The sequence below is a fragment of the Gossypium hirsutum genome, chromosome D08 (genome assembly GCF_007990345.1).
Source record: "Gossypium hirsutum isolate 1008001.06 chromosome D08, Gossypium_hirsutum_v2.1, whole genome shotgun sequence".
Classification (NCBI taxonomy): Eukaryota; Viridiplantae; Streptophyta; class Magnoliopsida; order Malvales; family Malvaceae; genus Gossypium; species Gossypium hirsutum.
Genome location: NC_053444.1, coordinates 5,750,280 through 5,777,325, shown reverse-complemented (window position 1 = coordinate 5,777,325; position 27,046 = coordinate 5,750,280). Strand labels below are relative to the sequence as shown.

Sequence of the window (27,046 nt, the reverse complement as noted above, 5' to 3'; positions counted from 1 at the left end):
ATTATAGTGTAAAGTACATAAGTTGCCCATGTTCTAAAAAGTTGAAAAAGGAAAAGATTAAATTGTTATATATTAAATAAAAATTAACATTTATTTTAAAAAAATGAGACAATATGAGAGAGACTAGGCTATCCATTTACAATTACGGACATCGTAAAGGGAACATATATATCAAATTACATTAAAATTTGACAATATAACATCTTTTCAAATCAAAAAGAAAAGTACAGACTGTATGCAAGATCCAACTGGAATTAGTCTCCAAGTAATTGATCTAGTCAAACACACAACATTATTCTCCCGCTTTCTAGGTATTTTTTTAGAAAGAAAAGGGAGAGAAGCAGCAAAGTAGAGAAAGAAAGAAAATGAAAAAAATGAGATTTTTTTTCTAGGGCTCTTTCCTTGGTCCCTTGGCATTTCTCTAATAAAGTTAAACCAAGCAAGAATTTGGTAAAAGTAGGCAAAGAAAAAAGGGAATTTGGTTGTCCAGAAAAAAAAAAGGAAAAAACAATAAAAGAATGGAAGCCAAATTGGGGTGCCACGTGGACAGCCCACCGGCCTGCCTTTCTTCCTAAACTTATTCATAGATTCCTATCATGCTGCCTATATAATTCTTCACTGTTCCACCTCAAATCAACTGTAAACAAACCTCAAAGGAAAATTAAAAAAAATGTCCTAATCACTAAAGCACAAGAATCTAAATTTCAAAGAAGGAAAAAGAAAGACATCCAGCAAGCAACCTATCTTTTTCATATATGCTCTTAAAATTATCTATGAACGCATACCAGATGGTGTTTGTGTATGTATTTGGCAGTATTTCCATTATCATTGGCCAAAAGAAGTCCAAGGATCTGGAAGAAAAAGCAAATTATGAGAACAACAATTAACAAACAACTCATGAAGCTCATAAGAACTCCTTCAAACTGGTTATTAACGTTTATATAGTAAAGTCAAAAAAGTTACCTGCATGGCATGTCTATGAAGTTGTATGGTATGCAGCGAAACTAGGCCTTCCTTATACCTAGAGAAGACAGTTACAGATCCACTGGCAACCATCTGAAATAGCAACATCAGAGAATCATCCTCAATCAAACTCTGTGCTGCTGAAGGATGGCTTGCTAATGCTTTCATAACATGCACCACACTTCCTTCTACCTGAATGAGTAGCAATAAGTTTATAACCCGAACAAAATATCCGACTTGTGTACAATAAAGTAAGATAGCAATAAAGTTGAGATCCCCAAATCGGAAAGAAAAGATGCCTAATTAAATGAAATTTTAGAAGTATAAAATAGTCATAACAAAAAAACAGGTGAATAGCGTGCAATAATAATTCTTCTTTTTTTCAATGTTAAGCAGTGACAACAGAGAGAAGCACTAACATGCATCTGCCTAAACACACGCATCACATACGCATAAATATAAATTCAACATATGTAAAAAAGCAATTAGAAGTTCAAGGAATCCAAGAAAGAAAACTACCTCAAGTCGACGGGCTGGCCCAACATCAGCAACTGAGTCCTTTCCAGCTAGCATTGATTCCTCAGAATCAGTAATTTTTCGCCCCTGATTGGCTTCATCGGGACTCAAAAGAGCATTCAGTATATGTATAAGACAACAAAATATCCCAGAATCAAGGAGAGATTGTTTATCAGTAGGCTGCAAACAACAGCAACAACAGAATAACAATTAATGGTGTTTAAATATCAGAAAGAACAGATTTTAGAATGCCAAGTGTGATGTAAAATTATAGAAGTACCATTCAAATTAATCATATCACTTAAAATTCAAAAGTAATAAATTCAAATATCATTACAGGTTATAGTATCTATCCTGTGGTGGGAGAAATGAGACAAATTTGTTCCAAGCAAGAAATACGATGACATGATTCCATCAATAGAACATCAATTAAGTCAATAAAGATTAATGAGATATACCCCAGAAACAAGGAATTCAACAACAGCCAACAAATTTGAACCTGGACAGAAGCCACCCTGCAGATCAGCACACATGAATGTAACTCCAAAAAGAAACCCACAAACAATACGGTCATAAATATATTGAGACATAAAGCGCTTGGATCCCAGAGGCAAACCTTGTTAATTTCAGAGAAAAACTGTAAAACCTTCGGTATATCCAAAGATCTTGTTTTGCTGCTAATTTTTAACTTTTCAATATCTGTTACAAATGCTCTTCCCACAACAAAAGAGAATATATGTGTTTCTACTAACCTGTAATTAAAAAATTTTCTTAATATTTATCTACAAGCTGAAGCTGGAGAAAGACAAAAACCAGCAAACATGTGAATAAAGACAAGCAATTACTGAGGTAATAACTATACGGCAAACAGTAAGGGCAGGAATGATCTAAATAATTCATACAAAAATGATAAATAATTCAAATGGCATGAAGAAATTGATTAATTGACTATTCCTTTGTGAATTTAAGGCAAAGGCTGATGAAATTTTCAAATACTTCAAAAAACTAACTATAATTACAACAATCCTCACAGGAAGTTAATGTTTGGAAGAAGAAAATTATATCAACTAAACAGCCAGTGTCAGCATAGTTTAAGTAGTCCAATCAGAATTAAATTACATGGTATGGATCTTGGCTAATAATAAAGCCAACCGCATCATAAATTTAAACAATGGAAGAAAATGGAAGATGAAAACCATTCTAATACCAGATCAAGTCACAACAAGATTACAAGAATGAAACAAAAAGCATAACTAAATATCAAGAGATGCATTGAACATAAATATTGGGAGAAAGTATCTTGATACACATATTTCAGAATACAACTAACTCTACTTTGAAACATGACAAAAAAGTTATAGTATTACTGAAGCAGAGTTTCTAAACACTCAAACAAGTAGGAGGAGATTGGACAGAACAGAGCCACTGATGGCAGCAATACTTAACAATGTGAAAGGATACAAAAAGTTCTTGCTTATATCAGAAAAGAGTGAAAATCCCAGAAAAAATATTTCAGACAAAATGAACTATGTAATATTAAGAAAACAGAATCAAGGATTAGCATTCATACTGGGTGACTAATTGAGCTACACTAGCATGCTGCTTGACTAATCTACAAAGGGCATCTACAGTTAAATTCAAGGCCGTTTCTTTCTCCTGCAAAGACAATACAAACATCACTGAAAATCAATATGGTACATAAAAGAGTGCCAGGAATTAAAATATAGATGAGAAAGAACCTTTTCAGAATTCGATGATCGGAACTCTTCCCAGAATCTCTTGAAGTCCATTTCCAATTCATGTTTATCTCTGTTGTCACAAGAAGAAATAAAAGTAGAGTTGCTGAAAAGAAATGTCTCATCCATACATAGAGCAAAAGAACGGGAGGCAGAGAAAATAAGGCACTTCGCCATAGTTTTTAAGTTTAGAAATTTATTACAATTAAATGGAAACAAGCAAACATAAAATCAAATCTAGTCACTTAAATTACAATAAAACAGACGGAAATTATGAGTATAATCATATGACTAGATATTGCAAAATGACAAAAATAAAGGTATGGTACAATAAGCAAAAGTTGAAACCTAATTTTAAACATCAAATATTTTGTCTCATATCCAACACATTAGCACAACGGATTAACAAAAGGCATTAGCTTTCCATTTTGCACTGTCACACATTTTCCATAGAGGGAAAAAAGAATAGGGGAAAATTTCAGAACTTGATTGTAACTAAAAAGCATTCCAACATTTGTTATCCCCGTTACATATGATATTAATGTGCTATTTATTACAATCCAAACCTACAATTTCAGGAAACATAACACCTATGCACTGCTAAACCAATCCTCCACACTATTCCAATCTGTAAACACAAACTCACACCTAAGACTGATTTCAAAATTGCATCCCATTAGATCATTACACAATAGGTTTCACCTCATCCCAAAATTGCGAGGGAAGGAAGTTCACAAACATGGATTTCAGAAGTGAAACATTTAAAAAGAAGATATAAAGCAACACACAACAAAACTTCAGATCTCAGGAACTCAAACGACAAAAAGATCCCCACCCAATTGATAGAGAGGTTGCATTATTCCTATTGCAGGTTGTTAACAGCTGTACAGGTACAACTTTAACCATGCATATCATTAGGAATTAATTCCACTCCTTGTAATCTATTGTAACGTGTAAAAATAGCTAATACTAAGCTTGTGTTTGTTTCACTAGAAACAGCTTTCAGAAAATGATTTCTGGAAAATGAATGGATTTTCTGGAAAAGCTAATATTTCATTTATCCTTGCTTAATTTCATATAAACATGAGTATTTCATTTATCCTAACCCTGATGGTAATTAGTGCTGTTGTCAACTCTGTTGCTCGCTACTGTGTGATCACTGCAATCTTGCTACTTTTCACTACTGTCTTTAGTTGCTAACCAGTTGATGGTGCCAAGTAGTTGTTGTTGTTTGTTTGCAATGTTTGTACAGTAAGTGCTGAAGCCCCATCTAAGCTTTAAAGACTTCTCCACTACCAATTTCAAACTGCCAAAGGAAAGATATGATGGGACTAAAGACCCTTCAAAACATTTGTCCAATGTAAAGTATACATGAATGTCTTCGATGCTTCTGATGCATTGAAGTGAAAGGACTTTCCTATGACTCTTAGAAAGCAGGGGCGAAGTTGCTAGTTACCACTTCATTTTAGTACAGGTATCTTTTTATTTCACTTTTGTTTTACTGAGACTTTTGTTTTATTTCAATTATGTGGGCTTTTTTAAGTCCTGTGGGCTGTCTTCTCATTTGGGCCCTAGCCTTTGGTGGGCTGTCTAGTTCAATTTTGGGTTTTGCACGCGGGTTTTGCCTTTTTTGTTAATAAATAAATGACTGAATCAAAAGTTTCTGTGAGTGAGATGATCTCAGTTATGTTTAGGATCACAAAGCATAAATTAAACGGGTCTTGGATAAGGGAGGATGCACGATTATTTCTACAAATCTGAAATTCCATTTTGCTAAGGTAATTGGTCTAATAGATCATTGTGAATTTGTTAAAGATTTTATGGATTATTTAGAATTCCTATATTCTAGCAAAAGGAAGTTCACTTATCAACTCATTTTGCAGATAGAACCCATACCTAGCTTTAGAGACTCCTTAAGGATCAGTTTTAACTCATCTCTTTTTGCTATTCTTTTCCCTTTTGTTTGCTTCTATGTTTTCGTTTTCTTATGCTCTTTTAGTGGAAAAAGCCATCCAGAACTAACCCTGCTTGATTTTCCTTATTCGTGTCCAACCTTATACAAATAGAGTAAAATCACCAATGCTTGCCTCAAAACTACACATTGCCAACTGAAATTAACTTCATGCATAATAGCACATCAAACAGAATCAAAAAGCTATTCATAACTGAATTTAAACCTTTAAATCCAATTTCTTGTAAAGAAAGGCAACAAATGCTTAAGAGCATATCTCATCGAAGATTATTTTATCAAAAACATAAATGGATAGAGAAAGGCAGGCACTATAACTGAAGTTAACTTCTAATTCACGAAAACAAATTTGAAATCAAGACAACTGCAAGAGAGAAGGATTTCTTTTTTCCTTAAAAAAGAGTGCGCAACTATGACTCTTAACAGTTCATCTGATAAATTGAATCATCATTAACTGGAGGAAATGCAAGCAAGGAAAAACTAAAATTAATTTAAATAGAAACATTAACTAATGAAAATAATAAATCGAACCTCGAAGGAGAGGGAATGTAGTCGAAGAGATACGAAGCACGGGCATCGCGATTGGAAGATGATGATGACGAAGACGATGAAGAAGCAGTGGCAGCAGCGGAAGCAGCAGGAGCTTGAGTTAAACCGACCTTTTCTTTGATGTCCTTAAGCAATGATATCCATTTCATCGTTTTCCCTTTCGATCCTTAAAACATTTATATGCGTCTACGTCGACTAATCCGCCACAAGCACCAGGTCCTTACCTTCTAGAAATTTCGTCTAGAAGGACCTCATTCCACCTCCGCCTCGATTCCTCCAAGCAACGACAGAATTGCAAAAACGCCACAACCAAAAAAAATCAAATCAAAAAATTCAAATTGGAAAAGGAAAATTAATTATAAATTTTAAAAGAAAATCCAGTTAGCTGAAAAAAAAATATAATTTGTGATTAACGGATTGATAGGAGTTAGGATGAAGCCTGAAAGTGTAAAGGGATCTGCGATTAATCTGTCCCCTCTTTTTTTTCTTCTGTTTTTCCTTTTTCTTGTCTTAATTTTTTCTTCTATTTTCCGAATTTTGATTTATTTTTTTATTTTTTCCGAAGAAAAATTAAAATTTTTCTTTTTCTTTTTCTTTTTTCGAATCCTAAAATAGAGGAGAGCTAGCAATAAAACGGGACTTTCGTTAACATAAATAAACGCTGATTACGTTCGTTCAAATTAAATCCGCTTTATATATTCTCTTTAAATGATTAAACAAATCAAAATAAAATCGGTTTAATCATCACCCCTGTATAAAGTTTAAAAAGTATTTTTGTTTTCTAAAGACATTATTTTAAAATAAGCATAAAAATAGTTTTACCTCTAATATTTATTTTATTTTTTACCACAATAACTTTTCAATTTTAGTTAAATTACTTTTTATGGAAAACTAACTAAACTATTAAAATCTTAATGAAATTAACATGATAGCTCATGTACAGCTAATATAGTAACATAAATACTTTATTTCTAAAAAATTTATTAACTTTTAAAATTTTGTTAAAATTTTAAATATTTTTATGATTTTTTAAATTTTTATGAATTATATGAATGGTCACGTCAATACCACTAAAATTTTAATAATTTAATTTATTTTTTCCATCTAGAAAAAATAATTGACTAAATCTTTAAGATTTAAACTTAATGTGATAAAAAAATATGAGCCAATTTGATAAAAATAAATAAATTATTATAGGCTAAATTTTTCATTATTTCTTTAAAATATAATTCAAAGAAAAGAAATCAATTTTTAAAATATATTTTCACTCTTGTGAATGTCAAATAATCTAATTTTGTTTAAATAGTATGACTTTTATGGAAATCAAACGAATAAGAACTTTATTAAATTTTGTATTATTATAAATATAAAATATATTATATGATAGGATAATCATTTTATTTCTTCGAGATCGAAAGTAGTGCTATGTTCCACGTCAGCGTCACAACATAAATGTTGCATGAAAATTTAATGATGATTTTCTTTACAATTCTTCAATTTTTTTTAATTTAATGATAATTTATTAAGTTATTACATCAAATATTATTTCATAATTTATAAAAATTATCCTGACGCATGAAATAGCTTACCCAAATCAACAATACTCTTAATGTTTCTAAATCAACAATACTCTTAATGTTTCTAAGGGGATAATTATGGTAAGAAACATTGCATTTTTAAGGGAAAAACGTAAGTTCGAATCATGGAAACGTTATTGTTAAGAAGGACATCCTCAAACATAAATCGTAAAATAGATATGAAGAATACTAAAAAAGAATTTTTTTTATTTCTTAACTATTTTTATTTAAAAATTATAATTTTATTTAAGTTCCATATATTAATAATTTGTTTATGTTGTTTTGTTGTATTTGTGTATCCACATCGTGTTCATACTAATTTGTATTGGTTTTTTATCATTTCTTTATTTTATATTCGTGTTATATCTCAATAGGGGTGAATCTAAATTTTTTTAAGAGGAATTGATAATTAATTATAAAATTTTGAAATGTCAAAACATAATTTTATTATTTGAGAGGTTAAAGTACAATTTATAGTATATTAATTTATAATTTCAGTATTTATAAAGATACTGAAATAACAATTTTTCATTTTCTGACTGCAAGTGACCCTTTAAATGAGCCCATGTATTTTAATTTATTCCAATTTTTTGCTTTTGTTAGTGATAAACTTTAAACAAAAATATTTATGATTGCATTTGGTTGTTGCTATGTCTCAATTAATCTCCTATGTTGCATATTTTTATTTTGTTTAATGTATTATTTTTGTGTTTTCATGTTATTTTTCATAAAATACATTTTAAATTTTCTTTCAGTAGTTCATCTCATATTTTTCAAGCCTCATTCGTTGGCATCTGGAACCGGCAAATAGGACAATAATGGCTCTGCTTCAGCCACTTCTCGATGCAATCGCCATGAAAAGTACGAGAACAAGGCATCCGAGAAGCATAAAACCCAACCTCCAGCTCCTCCAAACATATCATGCAATCTTCATCTCCAGCTTCTACTTTGACCATCTTTACCATCTCCTTAACCAATGACTCTTTAGTCGGAACCATACCATAGTTACTGCTTTGAAACTCCAATGCCGATTCAACCAAAGCTCTTCCCATCAAAACCCGTCACTGTGAACGTGAAAGTGTTCCACAACGGAAGCTTGTATCACTGATCGCAAGGGCAAGACTTCACGATTAGTTCCTATGCTACACATCCCACGTACAAAAATTCCATGAACGAAGTTGTGATAAGCAAGGGAGGCCGTCTTGATTCGGAGTCTTCTAAACTTGGGAAACAGAACTTGGTCAAACAGGTACTGGTTTTCCGTAATGTCGAGCTTGAAACGAAGGGTTTCTCGTAAGGACGCATGGTTGGTGATGGTGGAGATGTCTGCTAAGCAATCATGGTGGACGGATATGAAAAAAAAGTCAATGGTTAATTCAATATTGATGAACTGGGAAGCAATATCATGAGATTGTGAGATGATGTTGTCTTCAAAAGTTGGCTGGTGAATGATATCATACTCGTATGGAGTTGAAGCCATTAAGAAAAACTTCAGAAACAAGAAAGCTTTAAAGCAACCAGAATAAGTTTAAACTTGAGAAGAAGGAAAGCTTTAAGAAATCAGATATTTTTGAAGCTTCTAACTCTCGTAATACTATTTTATAAGACGACAATGGCGGTTTAAAAGTATTGGACTAGAAAAAGGGAACCTCATTTGTTAAAGGGCTATATTGCAAATATACCATGTATTAATAACTCCTAATATAGAATAAAAAGATACTCTTCAACCTTGATTGTGCAGTTAACAGCCGACTCAAAATCCAACTGAGCAACTACATTTCAAATTCTATTTTCAATATTGTTGGTTTCTTCGGCAACACAGCCACCGGCAAAATAGTGCAGACGTATTTTGCCTCACGAAGTTTGCGCGCTAATTTCATTTCCTTTCTTTATTTCCTCGCCAATTTTTGTCAACTGTTCATCTTCGCGCAGGGCGGTTCCATTCCATGAAGGAAAATCAGAGATTCTGTTAATTGACCATGTCGTTGAAACTATTGCTTCTCGTTTTAGGATTCCTGGTGTACTCTCTGAGAAGCTCTCTTGGAGAATCTTCCACCTGTTTGACGGTTTACAAAGAAGGTGGTGCGCCGGCGGTGTTCCAATCCCCTAAATGCCCTCGCTGGAAAATTCCGAATCATGGTTCTGGTGAACGCTCCCCCACTCCCGCTACGGGGCGCTGTCAATCGGCTGTGCTTCAGGGTCGAAGGAAGCACATGGAAGATCGCACTGTCTGCATGCTCGATCTCCACATTCCCTTCCCGAGTATCTCTCTTTCTTCATATCTTTTTTTTTTGTGCGGCTTTGTGGTTTTATTAGAATGCGTTCATAGGGGAATTAGTCTTACGATTAATATTTTCTTTTGTAAAAAGGATAAATTGATGTTGCAATTTAATGACAGTTTTTATGCTATGGATTGAAAATGAGATTCTAGGGTTTTTCATTGAATGAATTTGCTTTCGGTTGTTTTATTTACAAACTTTATCACTTTGTTTAAGAAAAAAAAATCCTTCTTTTAAGATTGAAGTTATGAAGTTTTGTCGGTTAATTAAATGCTTAGCTCTTTCTAATGACTGTAACCAATGTAGCAATGATATTAACGTAACCAAAGAAGGTTGAATTATAAAAGTGGAGAGATATTATGCTAAATCGAACTACTAACTTCAATAGTTTACTTCTGACTTAGTGTTCTTATAGAGGCAATTTTGTTTGAAAAGGATCTTTCTAAACAATGTAAGATTTGGTATTTTTGCTTATTTTGTGATGGTTGAAGAAGTTTGTACGTATCACTGATTTAATAACTTTGTCTTACGTCTCATGCTATGTTTTATTTTTAATATATAAATTTTTGATACATTGGAGCAGGCAAAATTGGGGTTAAGGAAGTTTCAGTTGGAGTTGTTGCAGTTTTTGATGGTCATAATGGTGCTGAAGCTAGTGAGATGGCTTCAAAACTTTTACTGGAGTATTTTGCTCTACATACATATTTCCTTTTGGATGCAACTTTTTCCTTTGTATTGAAGAAGCAGTCAAGTAGGTTGCCAAATGTAGGAGAAGGGGATATTGTTTTCCAAGTGCTTAATTGGGACAAAGAGATTGGAAAGCATGGCTTGAACTTTGAAAGGTGATATCATGTGTAACTCAGACCATATTTATGTTTGAGTTCCTTGTTTTAGAAAATGGATATAGCTGTTGCTTGCTGTTGCGATTCTTAACCCAAAGTATTAATGCTTGCTCAGATTTAAGTTTTCAGTCCCAGAAAATCTTGATGATTCTTTTCACTTGGGTATATTGAAGGAAGCTTTGTTAAGGGCAATCCATGACATAGATGCAACATTTTCTAAGGTATCGTCAATTAGTTTTCTCTTTCCTTATTCAGAACTATGTGCATTAAACGTTCTTTGTATTGATGTGATTTTAATCTGTGAAGGAAGCATCTAGAAATAACATTGCTTCGGGTTCAACAGCTACAATTATACTGATAGCAGATGGTCGAATTTTAGTTGCTAATATTGGAGATTCCAAAGCCATTCTGTGTTCCGAAAAATTCCATTCTCCTTCTGAGGCTAGAGGTCAGATGAATATTTGGTTGCCACTTGAATTGACCTAAAATTTTCCTGGACTCAAATATTTCCACAGCCTAATTAAAATATTTTTTCTCCACCTCCTTCCCTTAGAAAGTGTTTCTCATTGAGTTTTATCTGCCAAATTACATCATTGCATGTCAGAGTATGACAGTTAGATATATATATTCGACATATCTACAAGAACATGGCAACGTACATTCATCTCTTGTAACTTGCATATTGCAGAAACTTTGTTACAATTGTACAGGGAGCGGAGGCGCAACGGTGCTGTTTCACCTTTTAGAAGATCCAATTTTAAAGTGGCTGCGTCCAGTGGATTGGTACGTTATATTGTCAAGGAACTAACTAGAGATCATCACCCTGATCGAGATGATGAAAGGTCTCGAGTAGAAGCAGCTGGTGGCTATGTTGTTGAATGGGGTGGTGTATCACGTGTGAATGGTCAGCTGGCGATCTCCCGTTCTATTGGTGATGTATCATACAAAAGGTGATGTTCTAAATTGGAAGAGTCAGTCTCTGCACCGTGTTCATCTAGCTTCCCTCAATTTATCTTCTTCTTTGGCTATAACCTCCTGAAAATTTTGAGACTACAATTCTTATGGCTTGGTTCAGTGTAAAATGTTCAAAGTAAAACTGAACTTGCTGGTCAAATCTACAGACATCGTAGTAACCTTTTTGAAGGGAGGGAGTTATTTTATTCAGAGCATGGCTCTATGTTCATAAAAAGGTGTTTTATCATGCATATATTGGTTTCTTTGATGATTCTCATTTATATGTTAAAGCATGTGCATTGGGGTAGTCTAAAATTGGAAGTAGGTAGGTTCTTTAGGCTTTTCTTTTCTTTTTCCTGCTAGAAATCTATAAATTTGATATGTCCTTCCTCAAGTATGTGACTGTGAATTCCTGATGAAGCGTGTCTAGCAGCAGGCTCTGCTTTAATGTCATCTTATGGTTGTGATTGGGTCCTGCACTGCTTCATGTTGGAGCAGACAGATAAAGGAGCCCTACCTTCTACCCTGGCAGTTTGTTGTTTTTAGATCATGTAGAATGGTTTGCTTTATTTACAAAATAATTATTAATATTCACGTATTACAAGAAATGGGAAATTTTCTGATTTGAGATATGCGAAGATTCATCTTTTGCTATCTATTATTTAAAGATTGTACTAACATTTTATCAGTTATCCATGTCTGTGCTTTCTGCTTTAGTTCTACATTCTGTTTGTTTTTCCAATTAAAAAGTTCTCATCTTGCCTATTATAGGTGTGCTTGGGTCTTGCACTGCTCCATGTGAGGGCATGTAAAGAAAGGAGCCCTATCCAGTACCCACTTCCCTGGCAGCTTCTGTACTGTTTTTTTTTTTTTTTTGTGAAAGCAGTTCTGTTTTTAGATAAAACATAGAACAGTTTGTTTTTGTTTTTTCTTTTTTTTTTTAAAAAGAATCTAAAAAAACAATTTATTAATAAGAATGGAAAATATCTTTATTAGACAATCAAAGATTAATCTTTTGGAATCTATTGTTTGGTGCTAACGTTTTCTAATTTATCACTTCAAAAAACCATTTTCTATTTTTCTCTGTCTGTGCTTTCTGTTTTACTTTTACATTCTATTTGTTTTCTCAATCATCAATTTCCAAATTTCCATCTTGCTTTTTATAGTTGTGATTGGACGTAGCACTGCTTCATTTGAGGGCAGATAAGGAAAGGAGCCCTACCCTCTTCCCTTGCAATGTGTTGTACCGTTGTTTGATAATATAGAATTTTTTTCATAAAAAAAACTATTAAAATTCACATTTTACTATGAAATGTTGAATACCCTGATTGAACTATGCAAAGATTACTTTTGATATCTATTATTTAGATGGTACTAACATTTTCTAAGATATGTCTGTGCTTTCTTCTCTACTTCTACATTTTGATTGTTTTTCCAATCAACAATTTCCATCTTGCTTCTTATATTTTGAAAAGCTTTTTTTTTTCTTAAGAAGTTTATTAAAGTTATTATGTGCATGTTTCTCCAGTTATGGTGTTATCGCTGCACCAGAGGTGACAGATTGGCAGTCTCTAACTGCTAATGATAGCTATTTGGTGGTTGGCTCTGATGGCATTTTTGAAAAGCTGAGCTTGCAGGATGTTTGTGATTTACTTTGGGAAGTAAAGAATCATGATACTGTTGGATCAAGACTATCTTCTTCATGCTCACTCTCACTAGCTGATTGCTTAGTGAATACTGCCTTCGAGAGGGGCAGCATGGACAATATGGCAGCTATAGTGGTTCCACTGGGATCTGCTTTTCTATCTCAAAACTTGCTGACTGAAAGATGTGGAAGGAAAGGGGCCAAGGAATTCCCAGCTAATGGACTACAAAAATTCATTCATGGACGATCAAGTAAGAATCTCTTGGTAGACTTTCTTGTGAATGTTCTTTGAATGGAACATGCACTGATTGAATTAACTTATAATTGGAAGAAATTGCACATAAGGAAGTTCAATAAATTTGACCTTCACTGCTTCGTTCAAAATAGACCTAAGTTGTCTTAAATATGTGCTCTTCTTCTTAGCTTCATGAATGCACAAATCAGTTAAAACTCAGAGCCATATGTTTGCTTGAAATAGCCATCTTCATTGGTGGAGAAAATTCCATTGTAGTGCTATAATCTTTCTTTGCATTTGTTGTTTCCTCCGCAAGGTGTAGGCTTATTGATGTTCTGGGCGTTGTTTAGGTAAGTTTTCATGCACTGGCGTAAAATGGGTATGCATGCCCCCATTTAAGTGCATTTGTCATGTATCTTTTCTGTTCTCTTGCAAAATGTTGTTTATGTGCTATATTTTTTGGCATTTTTAGCTGTAGGTTTTGACCTGTAGTTTGATGATGCATCTTAGTTATTTAAATTCATTTATTTATTTTAGATGTTTGCTACTTTGTTAAATAATTATTTTCGAATTTTTAATAGGCTCAATTCCTTTTTGCTATCATGATCAGGTGATGGTATTAGTCCAGACCTACTGCAGTTGGAATCTACTCATCCAATCACGACTAAATTTAACAGGCTATTGGTAAGTATGAGAGGCTAATTTGTTATGGAGATGTATTTCCAATTTTTTCCCCAATCCAAGAGATATATCTAGGGAGTGTTGAATTTTTTAGAAAAGACTCAGTTCTACCCTGTCCAGCTGTATGGCTTTTCAAGTCGGAAGATGTGAAGACCTTTTCTACTGTTAAACATGGATTTGGGGGAACTGCAAGGCATTTCTTGTTTTTTTTTTTTTTTTTTTTTTGTATCTATGAGCTCTGACATGGGCCTTAACTTTCCATTGTGGCAAGAACTAGGGCTGTTCGTTTGAAAGGAAAATATATAACCTGAGAGGAAAAGAAAACTAGATAGTAATTTGGGAAACTCTGCTTTGATCTAAGCGTGCATTCTCTTTTTTTTGTTGCTTCATTCCCTCTCTTCTGAGTGACTCCTGCTGTTATATTTTTGTCAGGTTTGAATGAAAAAAGTTGATTTTATCAAAATCACAATATGCCAACTATATGTTAGGTTCTCCCCGTTTTCCCAGTTGAAGGCTAATTATTATGATGCTGACTGTAAGCTTTGTGCAACATTATTCTCTTACAACTTACAAGGTGTTTGGAACTAAAATCAAATTCCCGTTTAGTTGTCTTTACTGTCATGTTAGACTTTGAGTTGTACTATGCCTGTGGCATAAAGGTAATTTGGCATTATAGTCATTGGAGTTGATTGAGATGATAGAAACTCTTGTAGGAGTTGGCACCCTATTGTAGGAAATTTTTTTGTGATTTTGTTTCTCTTTTACCATATAGGTTCAAGGAAAACCTAGCAGTTATAGCTGTTTCTATTTATCTGAGAATCTCAATGATGATGTGGATGATACAATTCAAACTCAAAAGGAAGATTATGTGCATGACCAACCCCAGGCTCTACCTAATGCCTTTGAACGACCCTGTGGTATGTAAAGTTCTATCTATTCTTTTTATCTGGCTGGCTGGGTTTGTTAGTCCTTTGATTCACTATGGTTTTCCTGTTTGATTCATTGGTAGGAATTGAAGCACATTGACTTCCTTAATGTGTACAATGACTGGAGTATTGCAGTAATTTTTCTTTAAACCATGTCAGGTGGACCTTTAAATGTGTACAATGACCGGAGTTTATGCTTAAACTTTGGGATGACTGTTGATGGAGCTAATGATCAATGTGTAAATCCTGAGGGCTTCGCTAGTTTCCTTGGTTTTCTTGAATCCATACCCTTCCATGATACTAGTTCAAGTTATGGGACAGAGGAGTATCCAATGCCAGACTCTAGGTTTATTCTATTCTTTGCTTAATGCTTTACGCCCCCATTTGGCATTAACCTTGGTTATCTTCCATGGCATCGATCCTCCATCACTGAGTTTAAATGCATTGATCTCCTCCAAAAACTTCATTATCCACCTCCTTAGTAGTGATCTTTGGAAAAATTGACCCTGATTCATGTTAAAGTATGTGAAGTAATATAAATAGATATTTATATGTTTATATTCATATATATCCACATATACATTGTTGCTTCTTTATTTTATGTTTTCTCAATATGAAATATAATTTGGCTTACATTAAACTAGAGACACTTCTGTCATTGAAAAAGATGTGGACTATTTCTTTTGTGGATGATATTCTAATCCTACAATTTTGTTCCTAACAAGGTGATAGACAATCACCATTGATGGGCACTAGATGCCCCATCTGCAAGGAAAATGGATATCGAATGTTGCTAAAAGTTTTAGGAGAACATAAGCGGTGGAAATTAGAATATCTCTTTTTACCTTATTTCCCTAGAGATCAAAATTTTGTTCTGTTTAATGCAAACAATAGATAAATGTTGAACTGAAATGCAATTTTCTATGGTTAAGATGATTAGGTTTTCTCCAATTAGAAAACAAAGGTTAAAAATAGAAATTTGGTGGTTGTTTATCGTCATTTCACCATTATGACAGTCTTGTACCTCTCTTTTATCAGGTATATTCTAAAGAAAAGATTTGGTCGTGGTTCTTACGGTGAGGTATGGTTGTCGTTTAGTTGGAATTGTCATCATGGCAGTGATGCTTCAAGATGGGGTGAAGAAAACAAGACTACCAATTTTGGTGATATTCATTTTGATACATATGGCAGTAGTTCATGTTGTAATACATCTAGGAATGATAGTCATGTTGGTTCTTCTGATGGCAACCTGTTTATTCTGAAACGCATAATGGTAAATCTTTCTCAAGTTTTTTATGTTGACCTCATTTTTATCTTCCTTAAATAAGTGTTTAGTTCTATCTTGTTTGTTACTGTTTTGTCTGGATCATCTTATGCCATTATCTTCCCGATCACAGGTGGAGAGAGGGGCTTCTGTTTACTTAAGTGGTCTAAGAGAGAAGTACTTTGGTGAAGTTTTCTTAAATGCCTCTAGAAACCTTGGAAGTTTTCCATCGGGTGAAGTATCGGAACCTTTCTTAGAGGAATCACAATCTGGTTATGGTGACACATTAGATGCAAATTTAGAATTAGGAATCACTTTGAGTCCTGAAAATATATATCTGAACAAATCTGGATTTCACGGGGCTGCTTTTGAAGAAGGTTTGAACCATATTGCAAGATATGTCGAGTCATTTGAATCACGGTCTAATGAAATATGGCTTGTATTTCATTACGAGGGCATGTCACTATCAAAGCTTATGTATACCATGGAAGAAGCCGTACATAATGCAGCTGAAGAAAGCGTTGAAGAAGTAAAACAAGTTCGTGTATTGCGTCCATCAAAATGGTGGCATTGGTTGAGGACAACAGAAGAAGGACAAGAAGAAATGCGCAATCTTATTTGGCAATTGGTACATCATCTTCCAATTAAAGATTTCAGATTTAAGTTTTTTTTTTTTCTTTTATATTCTTTTTCAGCTCTCATATTTCTTATTCTCTTATTTCAACTGAACAAACGAGTTAAGTTTCTTTCTCTCTTTCTTATACTACTCATTTCAATCGCTCTTGGCTATATCCTGAAATCCTAGCTAGGATAATATACTATTTGGTTCATGAGTTTGGCTTCAATGTTCAATTTGGTACCTAAGTTTTTTCAATTTGGTACTTGAGTTGTTTTTTGTCCCAGTTAAGCACCTGAATTTGGCTTTAATGTTCAATTTGGTACCTGAGTTTTTTGTCCCAATTAAGTACCTATGTTTTTTTACCAGAGCACACATGTCAAATATTCATTAGGCCACATGATACTTTCTGGTCTGGGTACCAAATTGAACATTGAAGCTAAACTCAAGTACCAAATGGTATGTTAACCCATCCTAGCTTGACTTTAGTGAACAATTTGTAATTCAAGTTTTAGCAAAACTTGTTTCAAATCTCATCTTAGTAACATATTTTGGCTTATATTTGTTTCCTTCTAGGAGTTTCTCATGTTCTAATAATATTGTATCTACTATTGTTATCTTAATTTAACTGCTGATTTCTTGTAAGCTTTTGCTTTTCATTTGCTCAGTTGGTTGCACTGAAGTCCTGTCACGATCGCAATATTACCCACAGGGATATCAAACCTGGTGAGGATGGCAATGCCTTCTATAGAAGTGTTGTTAACTGTGTGTTAAATTTAAAAAAAGAAAAAAGAAAAAAAGAACCTTGGGATATTTCTGAAAATGCCTTTGCTAGGTCCAAGCTTTACTATTTGTTTCCATTGGCTTAAATGATTATATTTGGGTTATCCCTGTTATACACTCACCTCTTGGATTTTCTGTTGAGATATGCTACATGAGTACAATTCTACCTAATTGTGATGCTTTGCTTTTAATAGTCTATCACGTTGGGGTACGTGAGTATGTTTCTATGGTATGCGCTGGTTAAGGAGTTGGGATCTAGATGAGAGCTGTGCATGTAAATAGCATTGATCTTGATAACTAGACTGCTAGCCTGGTGGGTTGGGAATGGGAGGGATTTGATGACATATGAGAGTACTATAATATTTTACTTTTTCTTTTCTGCTATTATTTTGTATCAATACAACTATGATTTTGGATTCATCAACTTGATAAGTCGCATATTGGGAGCACAAGAATTCTATCCTTCTTGGAAAGTTGTACTAACAGTAAGCGAAAGAAATTTGCTTAATTAACCTAAAGATCTTATCAACTTCTGTGAATGATATGATTTTGTTAATGAGATAGCAAATGGCACTATATTCATTCCACTTTTTGTTTATCTTTGTAAGCCTATAAATGCTGGCTTCATTGTTAGATACTGTTTGAAAACATTTAGAAGTTGGCTTGTGAAACATTCTATAACCATATCTGCAGTTCATAGGGATAAGTTGATACATAATGATCCCTTTGTTTCTTTAGTTTTCTATCTAGTTTTTAGAATATTATTCTGACTTCCTGCTAATTGGTATGCTTTTCATTTTTCCTATTGGAAGAGAACATGGTTATATGCTTTGAGGACCAAAAAACTGGAAGATGCTTGAGAGAAATTCCAAATGAAGATAAGAATTTTACCACTAGAATGTAATTTTCTTCTTATCTTATTAAAACTGTTGTAAATGTTAAATTTGCTTCTCTTTGATGTTAGTATGCATGTTTTACGCTTTTACTCATTCATTTGAAACTCCAAGGTCCTGAAGGTGTGATGCATATAGTAAATGGTTCGTCCATATTAGAAGTGCTCCTCATTTCTTTTATTTCATGAAGACTTCTTACCTTCTTGAGTCTTTCTGCCAGACCGTGCATGCTCAAAATGGATTCAGCAATAACTTATTGCTTTCATATTCTTGTTAAGGTTTTATTGCTGCAATATTCAGTTGCACTGTGCATGTCTTCAAAATTTCTATTTTACTATACTTCTGTCCCAACTTCTCTCTTCTTTGAGACTTCTCGACTACTAAGTTCTAGTGCTTTGCATGTCAATCAATGAGACTTGTAAGCCATGTTTGATCTCTTTGTTTGTACGTGTCTGTCTTTTGGCTTACATGCACGTATGTTTTGAATACTTCAAGTGAACTTTTTACAACAAAAAATAGCACAAATTTGTTGCTCTGTCATGTAATTTCAGATTTAGTAATTTTGTATTTTAGAATGAGTTAAGTAACAGGAAAGAATTTTTTATAAAATGATTTACATTTGCAATCGTGGAAAAGCTTAGGTCTTGTAAGAAACAAGTGCATTAAAAGCCATCTGAGTTGATGTTATTAATGTCCTTTCTGCAAATTGTTAGGCGCATCATTGACTTTGGAAGTTCAATAGATGGGTTTACACTGAAGCATTTATACGGATCAGCTGGACCTTCTAGGTGGGGTTTCTGTTTAAGATATTTCTGTGTTTTTCTTTATCCATGAGTTTGGCTCCCAAGAGAAAAAGAACTTACAACAGATAACTACTCTTATCTTTCCAGATCTGAGCAAACTCATGATTATAGTCCACCTGAAGCTCTTCTTAATGCTAGTTGGTATCAAGGGCCCACGAGCACTTCTTTGAAGTATGTCAAGATCCTTTTCATAATTTTTCTATGTCAATTGTTCTTCTCCTAGACTTTGATTTTATTTTACTTTTTTGTTTTTTTTTTCAAATTCTTGATCAAATTCTATTACATTTTTTTATTAAACTAGTAGAGTGCTTTTCAAATATTGTTGACAGATATGATATGTGGAGCGTAGGTGTTGTGATCTTAGAGATGATCTTGGGGACACCAAATGTATTTCAGATAAGTGCTCTGACACGCACTCTTCTAGATCATCATATCGAGGGTTGGAACGAAGACTTGAAGGAGCTTGCTTATAAGTATGTTTCAGTGACATTTTTTATCTTAGAAAATTGTTAAAAATGACCTTCCTTTAATTTTCTGCTTCTCTTTACATGGATAAGCCAATTAATATACTGACCTCCTCTTTAATGCATCCTTCATGAATGTCATGTAGCTTACTTGCATCTCTTTTTGTAGGATGAATTTGAAAGGATATTAACGATTTTCTAATTTCTTTATCTCCCTTTTTCTTTGTTAAATGAGGTCGGGAAGAATCATTTCTCAGTTTTTGGTCCTTAAGGAAAAAGAAATGCAATGACCAAGTTGTTTCGGACACAGGCTTGTTAGATGGGACCAATGTTGTGTTAGCAGAACAAGTGTATTTAGCGAAGTTTATGAAATTACGCTGTGATTTGAGCCTCTCTCCTGTCGAAACTTTAATTCGACAGTTAAAATCTTAGTTGTAGCCGTGTGTGTGACATAGTGAGGGCTTTTATTGGGAACCTATTAGATGCAAATTCTTTGGATTTGGGAGGTTAGTGCTGGCTATGTTGGTACCTTAGATGAATTCTAAAGTGGGGTTTCATTTGATATGTATATTTACAAGGTTAGAACTTTCGGTAAGAAAAGAAAAAAAAGTTTGAAGATATTTCAGCCTTCTGTGGCTTGCATGGAGCATACACTGTACTGTCTAGAAACATTCTGCTTATTGTTGTTGCGTTCTTGTCCTTTACTTTTTATGCCACTTCAATGGTTTTTTGTTGACTAGCAGTGAGCATTCTGTCGGTTCACTTTATTTGGTTTACAAGTATTGAAAACAAATAAAATCAATCAACTTGACCTTTTAAAGTAAACTGACCGACTTAAGGCCTTTAGGGTGATGGACTGCATTGCAGAGGCTGGAGGTGAAGGGTGATTGCTGTAGCTTGTTTGTGTTGGGCAGTGCAACATTGAGAGCTGTGAGGGTTGTGGCCTGGACCTGACTGGTCAGCTGCTGAATGGTGTGGGTGAGGGAGTGGGCACAGAGGAAATTGAGGAAGAAAAGAGAAGAATAGAATGAACCTGATTTGAAGACTGAAGTTGCGGATTTTTCATTTATTTTATGAAATAGGGTTGACATGGTTATCATAGGATAACTGGGTATGGGTATTTGGTCTTATAAATAAGACAAGTTAATCAAGTGTCAGTTTACTTAATCAGTTTGGTTTGAAAATATAAAATAGCAAACCGATTTAATAAACATATTCAAACCAATCACTCCGACTGACTTAAACCCAAACCAAACTTAATGGAGCTGTTATAGTCGATTTCAGTTGGTTTAGTTGGTTAATCTGACTACTGCTCACCCCTATAGGAGAGAAGTAGATGAGCTATTATGTTTAAAGAACCTACGGATCTCTTATATTTATTCTCCAGTGTTTCAGCTAGCAAATAGGCTCTTATTTATATAACTCAATGGCTTATTTGAAACAGCCAACAAATTTTATGCTCAAACATATCATCTAGGCTTTTAATGTTTGTGAGTGGATTTGTCTAATAATAGACTATGTTCTACTTGGAATAAATGGTGTCTAGCATCCTTATAATTCCTTAAGTCTTGGTTTCAGGCTTAGATCCTTCATGGAATTGTGCATTCTAATCACTGGGAGTTCCTCCAAACATCATCATGCGATGAACCAAGTAAGTTCCAATCCTCATTGCTAAAAGAATCCATATGTATGCAACTGCAAGAACATGTTAGAATATTGCACAGTAATATATTTGGTTGATGTTTCGCCTTCAATTACCGTTCCCCATGGTTTGAATTTTTCTTGTTGGACAGGCTGTGAATCAAGTAGAAGCCAATTTCTGTGATTGACAATTTCCTTCCTCTATTTCTCAACCATTCTGAGCATTATATTTCCTTTTTGTCATCTCATCGGTGATTAAACCATTTCTTGGTAGAATCCTCTTAATCTGGTTTGAGGTTTTCACTGTAGATTATGAATTAAATTGCAATACCACAATTAGATATAGTCGATATGTGTAAGCTAGTAAGTATGAAGGTGTGATTCATGCATTTAGGGTGTAATATATTTTCATGTGACAGAATAATAAAAAATAAAAATAAAGCAACTGTTAACTGGATTAGTAGGTAAATTAGTAGTTCATTATACGTTAGTCTTTCACTTGTTATTTGAGAAAAAGTAGTCTCACAATGTGGTAGTCTCACAATGTGGTAGTCTCCTATGAATTTATATTGGAACAATAAATAGTGCAAATCCCAAATATGCCCTTAAACCCAAATACAGAATACTTAACACTCTTCCCTAAGCTGGAGCATCTATATGTGCACCCAGCTGTTACAAATTTATCGTATTTTAGAACCAGATAAGGATTTTATAAACAAGTTCTGCAAGTTGGTTGGTAGAATTCATTAACTGTGCGAGAAACACATCTGCATAAGTTTGCTTTGAACTAGATGACAATCCACCTCAGTCTGTTGAATTCTTTCATGCACACTGGATTTGAGGCTATATGAGAAGCTTCATATTATCACAAATAAGAGTCACAATCTCTTATTGCTTAAATCCAACATCTGATGTTTCAACCAAACCAATTCATAAGTAGTATTGCCAGGGCACTGTACTCCGATTCAGCCCTTGATCTTGCAACCACTGTCTTATCTTTTACTCTTTAAAGACAGTATGAGAGACCTTGCTTGTAGCAAACTACACAACTTTAAATTGAGTTTTCTTTATTGAAAATCAGATCTGTTCAAGTCTGACACGAAGAATAGAATTTTTGAATTTTAACATATTTAAATCTATCTCATCACTGAAGAACAAAAGTTGAACATGGGTTTTGGATCAGTAGGTAAAGACTGTTTGATGGTTTTATGTTCTTTTGTATTTGTTTGGGAAAGGGAAAAAAGGTTAGGGTTTAATAATCATAAATTTGCCTCCAAGAATATGACCATGTTATTTGGGAAAAGTAGTCTCTGAACGTTGCAGTTTCTTATGTATCTATATTAGAACATTAAATAGTTCAAATGACTGATATATCCTCCAACCTAAATACTTGATATCACTTTGCAGAAAATTAATCCAAATATTGAAAATATTGTACACCGTCTAATTTGAGGCTTATCTTGCATACTAAATAGAAAGAAAATGTTCAAATGAATAAAAATTGTATTGAACTCATTTAGATGCTCAGTGCTACTTCCTATTGTATGCCATCCTTATTTCTTCAGAAGACAGTTAACAAAGACCTAGAGATGAAATTTTAAGTCATAGTTACGACAAACGATGCATCCTAAAATGGATGGTGCTCCGTGGATGCCTTTATTAATGTTCGAATCCCTGTCATGAAATTGATTTCCTATGTTTAGTAGTTTACCTTCTCATTTGATATAGGCTGGCATGTCACCTGCTTCTTGGAAATGCTCTGAAGAATTTTTTTCCCGTCAAATACGGAGTAGAGACCCTCTGAAGCTTGGGTAGGTTCTTTCTGTAATATATGATGATCTGATTTCACTACGTCTTAATATTACTGCCTGCTTATATTTTTGTTTCAAAATTTTGTGCAGATTTCCAAATGTTTGGGCTTTGCGGTTAGTGCGTGACTTGTTACGCTGGGACCCTGTAAGTTTTCATATTTGCAACTTCAGGGGAAAATTATTAATGCATTTGCTTTTTAAAATCTAATGATAGATAATAAATGAAACTTTAATTTGTTACTTGCATGGTTATGCTTCTATTCAAAAATGCTTTTGGTGGGGAACTATACAAAATGTTTTTGTTCTTTCAGTTTAGTAGAAACTTCGTGTCCAACTACAAATCATTAACTTTTTCTTTGTAATATTCATAGGCTCAAGTGACTTTTTAAGGGGAAAATGCCTCCATAAATTTTCCATTGTTCTTTGAAGTAGTCAAGAGCATGAGAATTGTTTTTTTGTCTGCTATTTTTGTTTGTTCGCTTTAGAATAGCATCAAGTTTCAATTCATTTGTTACAAGAAAAAAACATGATAAAAATAGTTTTTGAGAATTTTGAAGATATTCAAGAAAACTGTAATTTCTCTGTAAATACGGGTAATTTCTTTTTAACAGTCTTACGTAATCATTTCAAATTGTGTAAGAGCATGTATTTAGATATGTCAAATATAGTTTGATTTGATTTTAAAAACTTGAACCCATCTGACCTTAATAATTGCAGTGTCAAACTGGACCTGAATCTTGAAACCAAAGTAATCCAAACTCAAAATGGTCCAAATCCAAACTGACCTCAAATTACTGTTTAAAACACTTGACTCGACCGATTGAGAGGTTTGGTTATTTTAGCCATAAAAGGCAGTAGTTGAGTGGTTCTTTCAACCTTATTTAGATAAATAAGCTTTTTCCATCGTGACAATAGTTTCTTAGCATCATATGCTTTTGTATCTCCTTCACAAATTGGTAAGGTGTTGAATGTTGTATAGCTTCTAGATTGACAAATGATGTGTCTAAGCAATTTATCCTTTTCCTTGATTTTACTATCCGCTTATGTACAAAAGAGAGTTATATATAATTGATCATAAATATGACGTGTTGGGGCTTGAAATGCATTTTTTATTTTGTAGGGCGATCGATTAAGTGTTGACGATGCTTTGAGGCATCCGTATTTCCAACCTCACAAAAGTTGAAGAATGCCAGGTCAACCATTTTTCTCAAAAGTTAAAGATGTTCATAGAAAAGTCTCAGTAGTTAGTTATGTTCATTTCCGATTTTCCAAGTTGATACCTAATACATGAAGGCTGAGGAAGTCGGAAGTTTGGTTTCAAAAGTCACTGCAAAGAATACATTTAAAATGGATGGAAGGTGGATTCATTTTGAAATACCCATTGCCAGGCTCTCTGCAACACAGAATGCTGAGTACCGGTGCCATTTAGATGAAGACTGAAACTATCATGGCATCCTAAAGTGATGACTGCAAGGTATGCTTATTATCTCGTGAAAGAAAAATGGGCAAAATATTGTCAAAAACCGGCAGTGATCTCTCAGATATAGCCTAGTATTAGAGGGGATTAACTTAGTATGAGGTGTAGACTTGCATCTTTAGGGTAAGATCTTCTATAACAGCACATGCATTTTGAACTCTAGCTCTAATGATGGTTGTCTCTAACGTCATTTGCAATAAATATACACGTACGTACGTACATTTATATACAGAGAGATAAATTTGCATTAGTATAAAATTTTTGTACTTGCATAACCTTTTATATGGTTTATATTTTAACTATTGAACCTTAATATTTCATGGTCTTTTCATATATATTCAAATCAAATGATATAATTATTAATTCGGAAATTCGGCTTTCTTGAGTTTAACAGGGTTTTAATCTTTTATTTGTGTTTACTGCTCAAGGTGTGGCTCTCTCTATTAAGACTGGATCCACCGCCCACAAAATCAGACGTCCGCGGAACATTCAGGTCATTGTTATGAAAGTAAACACTTTTTTTTCGTTTTTAAAAAAATATATATTTGTTCATATTATATCCAAGAGTATCTTCTTTTAGATCTAAATAGAAAATAATACAAGTATTCTCCATACTTTTAGAACACATGATCTTTGACTTTACTGTTGTTTTTTTTTCAAATGGACGGATTCTTGTTTTGCAGCAATAGCATGAGTGAAGATGAAAGAGGGTCAAAAACTGTCAAAGTTAGCGTTGATATTAGGTTTTTGGGAATCACTTCCCAATTTGGAAAAGATTCGATATTAGCTCTGATGGAGTACAATTTCAGTTAAAGATTACACCCAAACATATAAAAACGAGTCCTCACGCCATCCTATTTCTCATTTAGAGTAAAAGTTGGTTCCCAAATAACGAAAGAAAGCACAAGAAACAGGCAACTCTTCGGTTCAATGTGCTGAACATTTTTTTTTTCTTAGGAAAGAGTAAAACTCTACTTGATTTGAAAAAATAAAAAAAAATTTTGAGTTTCGAGCTAATCAAATCAAGTTTTCTGTTTTTTTAGGTTTCTAGTTGAGTTGAATTTTACAGCTTGAATAATAGGTTGGTGTAATTATTCATTTGATCTTTGTCAATTTTGAAAACGAGCAAATTAATTTATTTCTCAACAAAAATTATAAAAAAAAGTTTCAAAGTAATTTTTAAAATTTAAAATATTTATGAAAATTTATATTTTAATATATAAAATCTAAAAAATTTTAAAAAATTCTAAAGGATATATAAAAAGAGTTAAGATTTCTAAAACAATAATTTCATACCTAAATAAATAAATTAACAATCCAAGTTTATCATATTAAAATATTATATATTCTCTCTTTTTCTTGATAGAGTTTTCAGATATATATAGTTTCAAGTTTATATGTTCTAACAAGGAATTAGTTATATTCCAACAAGATTTTAATTCGATATGTTTTATTTTTTAATTTAACTCCAATATTTCACTCGACTTAATTTGAATTTTATTTCACTTGACTCGATTCAAAAAAATTCAAATCAAGTTAGGATGATAAAACGAGATTCGTCAATTTGATTAGCTCGAAAATTTTTACTTTATTTAACTTGGTTCGATCGAACACTTATCCTCTAAAATATCTTCAAATAATGTAATTTATTTAATTAAAGAAAGACACTTCTATAATTTACCTAATTGAGTTGGTGACCAGTTAAGAGCGGCACCAACTTAGTAAAACATTTAATAAATTGCATAAATATAAAAAACTGGCAGAGATAATAAAATGTGTATAATAAAATTAAAATATATCAAAATATCAAAATAAAATTTTATTCAATGATAATTTAAAAATTTTACTAATGTAATAAACGGCCTATTTTAACTAAATAGCTCAAAAAAATATTATATTTACAAAAAATAACTCAGGTTTAAAAACAATAACCAAAATAACCAGAAATGAACAGTAAAATCGAGTTATGGCCTGTCAATGGCTGAAACCAACTCGTATTTTGGACCCATGATTGCCTAATAATTGTGTCAGACTTAAAAAAAATGATTTTTTTGTTCTGGTCTGTCAATGGCCTGAACCAGTGTATTTTTTTTAGATTGTATAATATTGATATACAAAAAAGAAAAAAAATTTGGGTGCTGGCCTGTCAATGGCTAGCACCCCTGTACACGAAAAAAATTTCGAGTTTTGGTCTGTCAATGGCCGATACCAGAATACGAGAAAAAGAAAAAGAAAATTGTGCCGGCCATTGTCAAGCCACCACAAAAAAAAATTACTTTTTTGTATACTGATACTTGCTATTGATACTAAAAAAGTAAAAAAAAAATCCACAAAAAAGGTGGTGTCGGCCATTGGCAGGCCACCACAAAATTTTTTTTTTACTTTTTTCGTATACTAATACCTTCTTTTGACACGAAAAATG

At 33.2% G+C, this 27,046-nt stretch overlaps 2 protein-coding genes across 13 annotated transcripts in view; one reads left to right on the top strand and one right to left on the bottom strand.

Moving 5' to 3' along the window:
• Positions 1-6,362, bottom strand: part of LOC107961023 (protein SPIRRIG) — a 20,171-nt gene extending 13,809 nt beyond the window's left edge. Inside the window, exons 1-8 of the mRNA XM_016897272.2 lie at positions 5,716-6,362; positions 3,219-3,288; positions 3,050-3,135; positions 2,096-2,231; positions 1,938-1,994; positions 1,483-1,659; positions 964-1,155; positions 786-851 (exon numbers count right to left, since the gene is read on the bottom strand). Of these exons, the coding sequence (XP_016752761.2) occupies positions 786-851; positions 964-1,155; positions 1,483-1,659; positions 1,938-1,994; positions 2,096-2,231; positions 3,050-3,135; positions 3,219-3,288; positions 5,716-5,882 (951 nt within the window). The 5' untranslated portion in view covers positions 5,883-6,362. The remainder of the gene's footprint in view (positions 1-785; positions 852-963; positions 1,156-1,482; positions 1,660-1,937; positions 1,995-2,095; positions 2,232-3,049; positions 3,136-3,218; positions 3,289-5,715) is intronic.
• A 2,675-nt stretch (positions 6,363-9,037) lies between these two features.
• Positions 9,038-25,737, top strand: LOC121220230 (probable protein phosphatase 2C 51). Of its 12 annotated transcripts, XM_041099639.1 has the most exons (23): positions 9,040-9,572; positions 10,173-10,431; positions 10,547-10,652; positions 10,738-10,879; positions 11,120-11,381; positions 12,914-13,281; positions 13,876-13,949; positions 14,719-14,863; positions 15,032-15,218; positions 15,911-16,145; positions 16,270-16,764; positions 17,421-17,478; positions 18,348-18,435; positions 19,142-19,216; positions 19,319-19,402; positions 19,561-19,704; positions 21,274-21,346; positions 23,065-23,147; positions 23,238-23,292; positions 24,268-24,340; positions 24,536-24,621; positions 25,053-25,117; positions 25,308-25,737. In XM_041099639.1, exons 1-20 carry the CDS (start codon positions 9,290-9,292, stop codon positions 24,328-24,330), a joined length of 3,279 nt encoding a protein of 1,092 aa, XP_040955573.1. In that variant the 5' UTR covers positions 9,040-9,289; the 3' UTR covers positions 24,331-24,340; positions 24,536-24,621; positions 25,053-25,117; positions 25,308-25,737. The 12 variants fall into 12 exon arrangements, with proteins under 12 accessions (XP_040955579.1, XP_040955576.1, XP_040955577.1 ...); XM_041099635.1 differs by having other exon boundaries at positions 24,268-24,621; XM_041099638.1 differs by having other exon boundaries at positions 24,268-24,621; positions 25,053-25,132.
• Positions 25,738-27,046: the final 1,309 nt, after the last annotated feature.